At 31.4% G+C, this 11521-nt stretch overlaps 1 protein-coding gene across 6 annotated transcripts in view; it reads left to right on the top strand.

Moving 5' to 3' along the window:
• LOC108754226 (rap1 GTPase-activating protein 1-like) overlaps positions 1 to 11521 on the top strand; it is a 117668-nt gene that overhangs the window by 18074 nt on the left and 88073 nt on the right. For 2 of the 6 annotated variants that reach the window (XM_018496388.1, XM_018496390.1), the window contains exon 2: positions 2076 to 2369. The exons of 1 other annotated variant lie outside the window; for it this stretch is intronic. In XM_018496388.1, coding sequence (XP_018351890.1) covers positions 2329 to 2369 — 41 coding nt within the window. In that variant the 5' untranslated portion in view covers positions 2076 to 2328. Of the gene's footprint in view, positions 1 to 9; positions 416 to 2075; positions 2370 to 11521 lie in introns of those variants that run through there. 3 more of the 6 variants (XM_018496387.1, XM_018496389.1, XM_018496386.1) reach the window with 3 other exon arrangements.

Genomic DNA, 11521 nt, shown 5'->3' with positions numbered 1-11521 from the left:
ATTAGAAGAATCATATTGTTTAAAAAAATCATACAATTCCATTTGAAAAAGTGGAGGTGACCTTCATATCTTTTTGGCCCTTTCATCTAGAAAAAAAACAATATGACTAAAATACGTCTCTCTTAAAACCGTTCCACTTTCATCTGAAACATTTTTTCCTATTATAAAAACCAAGCGAGATATTTCAGATGCTCGAGATAAGTGGGACATCCTGTATATATACATATATATTTCAAATCGGCAATTGAAGTACAAAATCGTTGTATTTTGTGAGAACTGTTACAATGTAAGCAATGTTACACGTTTTTATAACACTGCACGCGATGTAAAAATCATATAATATTTAAATGATGTAGAATATAAACCTCCCGAGTGACGTTATACCGGAATCCAGTGTGAATTACACATGAACCACGTGAGTCATGAAGAATGAATGATATGTAATTTATATCACTATCTCTGTTGAATCGGATGTAACAATAGCGTTATTCGAATTAATCGAATGAAACTAATTTTGTCAAATGTCAAACAACTACATGAATTCATTATGCGAAAACGACAGGGATGTCGGTGATTTGTTTCAATTTTAAGATCATTTCAATTTTAAGTTCTTTATCTTAATATGTCCGTGAGGATGTTGTTCATGAAACGTTGTTTGTTCAAATTAAAGCAACATGGATTTTCGATGCTGTCACAAATCTCTTTAGAGATCGTGAATCTCTATTCATCGAAAGGGGGAAAAGTTGCATTTTTCATGAGTTTCTCTACATGACTGTATATATGTAGATTTTTCGGGAATATATTTTCGAACTTATTCAGTTTCCAAGATACAAGACCAACTTTGTGCCCTAGATTTATCATTCGTTGTAATGACGACTATTTTCGGTATTAAAATTATCGTTTTTAAAACTTAGTATTCAACTTTAAAATGTTAAAGATTATTAAGAATTATTTTATGAATTGCAATCGTATTTGAAATATTTTAAAATTAATTAAAAAATAGAAAATAATAACATTTAATAAAATTTGTTAGTACAGGTGAAAAGGGGACGATTTCTTATAAAAAAAATAACATCTACCAACCTATGTTGCTTTTATAAAACTTTACATACCTACATTAAATAAAGCACATTTATACAAACAGGAATTTTACCAATTTATTATAATGTTCTACACATATTTAACATCCTAATTTATCCATATTTAAGCGTGCATTTTCACCAGCTGTTCAAACTGATCGTTCCAACGACAAGAAAAATCACATAATGATCTTTATCGCAAAACTATTATAACTGTAACTTTATACATAAAAAAGGCAAGAAGCATTGAATTTGCATTTGAGCAACACATTTAATATGTTGTTTCTGTTTTTTACGTGTCATTTGCAGTATTAACGCGCTGAATTAAATAGTTATTAGCAGTTATTACGTTAATCTGACTGCACCGAATCCGTTTATTTGAATCAGCAACAAATAAAGAGAATAATTTACGCTATATTATCGCGGTTAATGCTGGTCAACATGGTCGACACAGTACAGCAGCATTGCAACATCATTTGAGCGTTTGACGCTTATATAAGTTGAAAGTTCAAACTATAAAATTTCAGTCGCTGGAATAAAGACGACAAAGTGTTGTTCTCCAATTGCTTATTTCAACAACACGTGAAATTGTGCCTTTATATCATATACAAATGTTGTCATCTTCAAAAGAACAATATACTCGTCACAACCCAGACAATGGATATCCAAAAACAATAAGTTGATTCTCATTTAGTCTCAAAGACATCTTTAAAACGTCTATGTCTCGATTTGGGACTTTTTGTTATCTGGGAAGTTTCTACAAAGCGTGGTTTGTCTCGTATCGAAACTCATATCTCCTTTTACATTTTTTATGAAGAAAAATTAAAAAAATTTTTAAGTAAATTTTTATTTTATGATACATTTATTTGGTATAGACATGTAGCAGGTATTTATCGATGTTCGAAAATATATTTCCGAAGGATTAAATACACGGTGCGGATACGGTATCTAATACATCGTTATAATTTTATTTTACATTGAATGTCCGATGAAAAGGGACGATGACGTCGATTAGGTAGCCGAATAAGCGAGCGTTTCCTGTGCAAAGTGACTCGCTCAAAACACGCGCGACTTCGTTTTGAGGCATCGGGGACATGGTACCGTTCGATAGCTCGCGTTAGACTCGCTCGGGATATCGGTCGTTGGCGACGTGCGATTATTTTGGCATTGGCAACGATCCGCCGACGATTCCGATCTCTGACAGGGGTTTCGCACATGTGACGGAACGCCAACCCATTCAGCATACGACATGCTGAAGATACGCATGCTGGATTACATCGGTGATACTGGGTGAGTGCTGAATGTTCCTACATAAAACGCATTTGGAATATACAAGCTGTGACTGATCTTTACATTTTGAATCCAGTTTTTTTTTTTTTTATAGAGAATGTATAATTCGCACTTATAAAAATAACAATAGAATTTTTGTATCAAGAGATACAGGAATTTGAAAATTGGCTGTCCTTAGAAATATCTTAGATATCTTAAAAAAATTGTTTTAATTGATTATTTTCACATTTTGAGTTGTGTAAAATAATATTCGAAATGTCTAAGTGTCTAAAAAAAAGAAATTGAACATAATTCTGTGGTCTGATTAAAAATGGATGATAAAAAATTTTAAACTCTTGTTTAAAATTTTTTTTAATTTGTTACTTGATAGTCTTATTTATACGCTTAATTTATTTTATGTACCTTTTTCTTGAAAAAAATTTATATTTCACGTTTCATTTATATTTACGTTTTATATTCCAATTTATTTATTTTTTACGGACTTCGTTAACGTTTCTGTTACCCTCCCCTTACGCTTTACTCTCCAATAAACGTTTCACGTTTTATTTTCACCAGAATCATAATCTTCAAAAATGAATCAGTGTATTATTATTGAAAAAACAGTAATTATTCGCTGATCATTGCATCATTTATAAGTGTAGCAATGTAGCACTGTCAGTAATAATATACTGATTCTTTCTCTCTTATATACTACATACTGACTCTTTCTTAATTGTCATTGCACGTTTTAGATACGTTTCTGTTACTTTATATAATATGATGCGAAATTTAACATCTAATTTTACATGACACTTTGAATAATTAACATTTAATTTAATAATTCAATATCTTAACGTTGTATGAATAAAATTTTTACGCAATACTTGATTTTATATATACATGTGCAAATTGCGCACATTTAAATGTCATTAGGTAAATAGATCGAGAATGAAGGAGGACTTTTCTTTTTTTTTTCTCTTTGAAACACACACGCAAACTAATGTGATGAAAGTGAGCGTGTTTTGTTAGCACTAATCATCGTTGATCACGTCTTGTTAAATTTCGTGATCACGCCATGAAAAATGCGCTAGCTGCAACGAAATTATACGCTCGTTAAGATCCGTTTTGGTGTCGGCAAATGGCATGGCTCCTCGATCTCGTCCACTAGAAACGCGTATATCGCTCATCTGGAATACCAATGAACGTATCGTGGAGAACAAGGCTGATCATTCTTTTCCACTTCAATTGTACAACGACGTAGCCTCTCGAGAACGCTTAATGCGTATCGTGCTTGGGATGAAAATGGAATGGACTAAGAGTCGTTCTCGCACTTTTGGAACGATGTATCGGGAGTGTCGCACACAAAAGGGAAAGTACTCCGAAATTTATGGAGTACTCTTATTCTCCTCGAGAGACCAGGTTACTGCCTTCCGCTTATCGTTAACAAATTAATTTATTCAACGCTAAGACATACTTCAATCGCGTTATCTGGTTTCTATGCATCTCCTTTTAGAAACAGTGATATGTAGGTATGTGTCACGTTTAACTACACGAGTCATTTAATGAACCTGTTAAACATCATGGAGATTATTTATGATAAGATTAATCTACAAATATTTTCTCCCCCTACAAACGTTTTCTTTCTGATAACGGTTTATTGTCGTTGCTAAATGTCATTTTTGCGACGTCTTCTATTAGCAGAAAAAAAAGATGTCTAACACATTCTCATAGCGAGTGATGCAATTCCCTCTCTGCGGTCGATCTGCTGCCATATCTGCACGGGCGAGTCGAGAGAGTGACGTAAATATATTTCTAATTTCCTGCTTATTCCGCGTCGGCCCACACTGTCCGTTCATCCGGGATATAATGACAGGCGCCTCGTGGGTGCGAAACGTTGGTAAATTAATCGAACGAGGTCGTCGGATCTCGGGCGAGCGAGCGGGTGAATGAGCGAGTTAAACGAGCGCACTGCTAATAATAAAAGGGCTGTCTTCAGCAGTAAAAAAACAGCTTTGCAACTGGTGTAAAATTCTTCGATATTTTTTCTTCTTGCCCTTAGTTTCTTGTTGCATTTAAGTGTATAATCACTATAACCAATTATATTAAAGAATCTTACAATAGTTGCAAAGCAGCTTTTTCTGCTAAACGTAGTCAAAGTTTTACTCGATGAAACTTTTCTAACGTTGTATCTTAGCGTATTTCGCTCGTTATTCGATTTGGCCGAAAGTAGAGACTATGAACTATATGAAAATAATTTGGCCAAGAGTTTCTTGTTCATGAAAGATACAAATTAATACGTTAATCCTGCATAATTTTTATATCATATATATGAATAAATTATATATTATATACTACATACTATAATATAAATTTTATCAATACTTTTTATTTTAAAGTATAAATTTTAAATATGCGTAAAACATAAAAAAAATATATACATATATAACCTTAAATATATGTTCGAAAATGAAATTTTATTTTCGATAAATTCTTTTTTAAATAAAGAGATTTAAGAGATTAATAGATCTTACTTTCCAAGCTATTAATGAATCAAGTTCATGAGACAAATTCAATCGATGTGTTACAGTTTTGTGTATGCGATGCATTCATTCTGCGTCTCGTGATACAGGAAATTATGAGAAAACTAGTCAGGAAACGCAACCGCAGAATGCATGAAATTTCCCGAGAATTATCGTTTGTTACGATTCCAAAGAAATATGACATATCATACTGACGCGATAAAAATGATAATATGGCATGATGAATGCTGATAAAAAATATGCCGATATTTATGTTTCTTATGATTTGTAGCGACACATAAATTGCTCTATAATATAACTATAATACATTATTACATCGCAATTATAAAATAATTTTACTAACGAGTTATTTGAAGTTATTTGAAGAGTTATTTAGGTTGTAAATATATCCAGTTTAAAAGCACATTCTTTTGCAAGTCAATTTGAAATATTTTTCAGATTTCGCTCACCTTCGAAACTTGGACGCAAACATCCTTTATTTTTGTAAAACTGTAAAACTGTCGACCCATAAATCCCGAAGCAAACAGTTATCTAAATTTACGATTGTTCAATCCGCGAATGCTGCAGATTCTACAGATAATTCTTTGTATTATAAATTCTTAACTTTTCAATTGAATATCATAAATTGCTTATTCTATCTATAGCATGCTCCTATTACAAATTCTTCCATTACAAATTCTTTTATAACACCGGCGATAATATTTAATATTGCCTAACAATTGAAAAATTGTCTTCGTGTATGCTATGCTAATAGCAGAAGGGCGAAAACATCAAGGATAAGAAACCGGAGGTTCTCCTAACTGTCGTTTACATAAAAAAATCAATGCCGCGTTGACAGTTAAAGATCAGGTACTTGATCCTGTTGTTGAATATACTTTATATTTTATACCCACGCCCATTTCCGCGTAATTTGAAAAGGATGTAACCGTCGCGTCGGGTGAGTCGACGTGGACATTTTTCAGGCAGATTACTTTAGCGTAACGGAAAGGAGTAGCGAATGCCGGAAACGTTGGAAAAGTAAACCTATCACGGATTTATTGCAGTGATGTATCTTGATATCAAGGGAAAAAAAAGGATTGGCAGAAGTCATTGCACATATCTTGCAAAGTCTATCCCCTATTTAAATTATTATTTGCTAATATAAAAAAAAAAAACTTTCTAATACAAAAATAATCGATGCGATTGAAAATATTTATTACTGTACGGAGAAATCGTACTTTCTGCAACACATTAATCTCCCTCATGTAGACCGTTTTACTAAAAATATAAAATTTTCTTGAGCTTGGTAAGAACATTTGACATCTTGTCGATTTTATCGAAATCGAGGATTATAGTGAGACACGATGGCCGCACTTAAAACGTGATAATAATTACTGAGGCTGACGCGACTCGCTAAGTGCCCGCATACCGTATACGTTAAAGTGGCAGAACCAGTTGCAGATGAAAGTAAGACTCGGAGAAAATCGTGCGATTAGATAATCCCTGTCGCCTTAAAGCTTTTTTCTTGCATTTTCGAAACTTCTACCCATTTATCAGAGATAAAATATCACCTCGTAATACTGCACTGTTAGAAATTTAAGTTATGAATTTTAAGTAATATGTAAAGGGGGAGCTTGTAGTTATGAGGTACCTGAAAAGTAATGAATGATTCAACTAAAAATTTTACAGTAGTCTTAATATAATGAATGCGTGCATTAAATTTCATGCAAATCCACTTAAAATTTTATGGCATATAGTATATTAAATTTCATAAAATTTTATGACAAGCACATTAAATTTTATGTACATGTACATAAATATAATATATTTTTCAGTTACAAATACATTAAATTTAATGCAATGTTATGAAATTAAAATCGACTTGTGTAACTTAAAAATATACTAATTTTATGATATTTTTAACATTTAATGCACACGTTTAACAATACTAAACTTTTAACTTAGTTTTCAATTAATCATTTATTTTTCAGTTATCTTATAATCACAAGCTTTCATTACATGTTTCTTAAAATTTATTAAGAAATTCCTAACTGTAGTGTAAGTAAAATATCGATATTAGGTGTCTGGGTCGAATTGTCTGGGTCGGATGATTGTAAATTTTTTATCCTCATAATGGAAAGCTGTTGAAGTATTATTCGATGTATTATTTTCCTTCTTATGTTTGATGGATTTATATCCCTTATAATTTACGTAAGGTTTTTATTTCAACGTGTATTTTTGGCGTTAGCTTAAGAATGTGAATTATATTCGACTTTCTAATTGGAAAATTGATATATTTTCTTGATGATCCTTTTTATACGGCATTGTCACTATCGGAATACGTAAACTGCCCTTCTATTATCATTTCAACGTCCTGAATAAACATCGAACGAATCGTAATATAATGTGTCAACAACGGAAATATATGGTTTTCCTCTATCATTAAAGATATTATGTAGTCTATATGAAATATATATTATAAATTATAATTATAACTTAGTCCCTCATTTTCAGAATTAATTTATTTTTAGAATTGTGCTGAATTATGTTTTGTTTGTGCTACATTGTGCCTCAAAATCATTGAACATTAAAATTACATTAAAATTGAATTAAAAATACGTTGAAAAAATGGCAAAAAAAGAAGGTTTTTTTAAGGTAAGCCTTCACTTTGCGTTTTTTCAGTTTTTTAAATGTGTTAAGTTGTGTTAGATTGTACTAACGTAACACCATTAATACCGGAAGAGGACGAAGTGAAGGGACCGAGGGGTCCTCTCCTGTTCAGAAAGGTAGCCTTCTGGGCTGGGGGGCCTTAACAAGACTTCACAAGTATGGGTCAGTAAACCGCTAGTAGGCATTTTTCTGTTTATAAATTAGAGAATTATAATTCACAAACGTAGTCACTCTAATCAAGGAAGTATCACAAGTAAAGTACCACAAGTTGAATTTATCACAATAATACACATTTCCCTTAAAAATAAAATTGACATATTTCGCATAAATTAGTTAGTTACAAAAAAAAAGATTGAAAATTTTGGTTGGCTTATAGAAAAGTCGCTGATAGAAAAATATCACATCTCAAAGTAAATAACTTTTAAGTAAAGCATATTTAAAATTCTTTCGGAATTAAAAAACAAAGTTTTAATTAGGATAGTAAATATGCATTACTTTCCATGTCATTTTCAACTACATATAATGTAATTTTTAAAACCGTATCATAAATTTTCAAAAGTTGAAGTGCACAGCAATCTTATTAGTTCAAGGTTGTATAAATTTTATTTTTTTCAAAATTGCTGTACATTTCCACATAAGTAATGTGTCGACAAAATATGTGGTTTTTTCACAAAAATATTTTTAGCCTTTTGATTGATTTTTTTCATTATCCCAAAAATGCTAATTTTTTAACGTGAAATTGAAAACTGGATGGAATGTCCTATACTCTTCGCAACTCCGCGAGTAGCACACAGAGAAAAGTGTCTATCCCGTATCCGGAAGCTTTGTTCGCATACCCGTGTTCCTCCTATGCGCTTTTAATAATAAAGCGCCGCTCTTTTTGGATCACTATAAGAGTGCCTGTGGTACGTGGATGAATAACGGCGTAGAATTGGATGCCTCATGCATGTGCGGCAGGTTTTTTTGTATAGCATCCTGTCCCCTCTAAATCCTTGTTCCCCTTTTCGTTTTGATTGCATTTTTCATGCGGGGGGGAAGGCGAATACGTTTTTTTTTTTTCATTCTCTCTACCGTACTCGAAAATGTTGCATTATTCCGTAAAATTAGCCATTATTTGACAACTTTTAAATTTTAGTCATTTTAGTTGGTAGTTCTCTTTAAATTTTTCTCTTAAAATTACAAATTTAATTATGAAATCAAATCAACTCTCATAATTTGTCAGTAAAAATTTGTCAAAACTGTTAAAAAATGATAAATATAGACAAGAAATGCACATAATAATTCTTAAATATTTTTTGCAATAAATTTATTCAGGTACAATTTTTCAGCATATTAACATCTTTCTAATAGGATGCCTGATTGAGCATCAAATTATTAGAATTACTTGTCAATTTAATTTGTGATAAAATAAGATAAAATGAAATATATATATAGGCTCTCGAGAAGAGTCAAACAACAAATTTACATAAATAATAGGCAAATGAGAACACAAAAAACGCGCGGTGAAAAATCCTGTCAGAAATCTTACGTATGTATAGAGTGTACAATCCTCGGATGTTTCGGCTAAATTCTAGCCATCTTCAACGAAATAAATTAGATTCCACAAGGAATTATTTAAATAAAGCATACACTGTTAGAAATGTAACCATGAGCTTCCTTTACATGCAAATGGTTATGTATGAAATTAAAAGTAATGACTGATTTAACTGAAAATTAAATTACAGTAGTTACTTAAATGTAAATGAACGTGTACATTAAATTTAATGTAATGTCATGAAATTACGTTCAAATTGTGTAACTTAAAAGTTAATGAAATTTAAGAACATTTCTAACAGCGTACAATCTTGAAGTGCGCGAGCGCGACATAGCAGATAGCACACTGGTCTATCATGTCCCGGATTCGATCCCAATAGAAACCAAAATATTTACGTTCGTGTCTCCTCTCAGAAAAGGCTGGCAACCTCCCGAGAGTATCCTTGCCCACAGAAACATCTCTCGAAAAATCCGTCGTTCAGTACCGGCATTAAAACTGTAAGTCCCATATGCTCGTGGTAATTGAATAATCACACACAAGTGTATGAGAGAGGTATAACACAGATCAGAGACCTAACATAAGAAAAATCTTGAAGTGTAGTAAGATGACATTCTTACTGTACTTCAAGATTGTGTGCTTTATTACTTAACTATTTAAGTAACACCTTATGGAATCTAATTTACTTCGTTAAAGTTGCTAAAATTTAGCAGAAATGTCCGAGGATTGTACACTCTACACATATGTAAGATTTCTGAATATATGATTTTTCACTCCGCAACTAGAATTGCGTTTTTTATGCTCTCATTTGCCCGTTATTTATGTAAATTTGTTTTAATTCTTGATATTACTACAGTAATTTAATTGCGTTTATAAGTCCGAAAAACCAATTTGGCACGCAGTTTGAATGACTACAAATATGATATATATGCATATACATACATAGTATATACTGTGAGTGTAAAAAATATTTGTACAGAGAAAATATTTTATAAAAAAACTTTATTTTTAAAAAGTAAATATTATTTAGCGAGAAATGAGTCATCGAATTGATATCGATACGATGATTTCAACACCAATTTGACATCGCTCCGACATTTAATTGACGATTTCTTGTTGGATAATTAACAATTTATTTATAAAGAATAAAATAGAGTCCATGTTTATTAAAATTACATATATTAGAAAGATGTGTATTAATTATAGAAAATATATCATCTGAAAAATAGACAAAAGTTAAAAATTGTATTGTTTGGATGCTCAAAAAGTATTCGTACAGTTGAGAAATTTAGAGAAATCTAAAATCAGGATTTATGTTAGAACAGAATGTATTCATTGTATAAAATTGTTAATTAATATTTATTTTCTATAAATAAGACTTTTTTTATAAAAAAATTTCCTTGCACGAATACTTTTTACTCTCACTATATATATAATTCAGATTGAATTATTTAAGTATTAAAGATCTACTTTGATCGTGTTATGGCCATTACTCCTATTTCTTATTGTTGAATTTTCAAATGTATGGTCCAAGATTCTCATTGTTTATAATAATTCTTAATAGTTTAAATTCACACGATTATTACATCGCTAAGAGGCTACCAAAGATTATCAACAAATTCATCAATAAAATTTATTCATAAATTTCTTGGTTACTTTTAAAAAACATTTTGTATTTATATTGGAAATGGTTCATTCAAGTCCTTGTTAAACCTTTGTATTGAATCTTTTAATATATTATGGATCGGTCGGGCTTTAGATAAAGTATGTGGTAATTTACTTATTGGACAAACAAAAGAGTAAAAGAGTAAAACATAGACTGGATTGTTCCACCTTTTGGTAAACTTCAGCTTACTGTCTTATTCTCTTTTTATGTTTTAGTGTTTTGTTTATCCAATAAGTAAATTACCACATAGTTTACTTAAAGATGAAACAACCAGTCCTCAAAAATTAATTTAACATAATGTGATTGTTAGAAACATTTCTATCGGTAGGTTTCATAAGTAGCTTCCAGCAATTGCATTCCCGAATATACGTGCCGAGTTTATTATTTCAATTACTTGCCAATCTTTCGACCCTCTTTCGAAGAAGATTTCGTTCCGATGTTAGGATTCGTCAGGCTCTGTCAAAACGAATGGTGGAGAATTACTGTCATAACTGAAGATCCGACTTCTTTTTTCGCTCTTTTTGTTCTTGTTCCACATTTTTGTTCTCCTATTCTCTATTCCAAAACGGAGGGAGGATGAATATTCGCGTTGTTATCGTTTGTTTGCATTCGCACACCTAACTATTTCCGACGTATCTCCTAACGTGCAATATTGCGAATCGCTCTCGACGTTCGCAATCAGCAAGCATAAATATATAATTAACTGTTATTAAATGAAATTGAAATTTAAATCGCAATCACTTATTATATTTTTTGCTATTCTTCCGTTTAGTTAGTGAATATGTTT

Source organism: Trachymyrmex septentrionalis, unplaced genomic scaffold, assembly GCF_001594115.1.
Source record: "Trachymyrmex septentrionalis isolate Tsep2-gDNA-1 unplaced genomic scaffold, Tsep1.0 scaffold78, whole genome shotgun sequence".
NCBI lineage: Eukaryota > Metazoa > Arthropoda > Insecta > Hymenoptera > Formicidae > Trachymyrmex > Trachymyrmex septentrionalis.
Note: the sequence above shows the minus strand (reverse complement) of the source record. Positions and strands in the feature narration are given on the sequence as shown.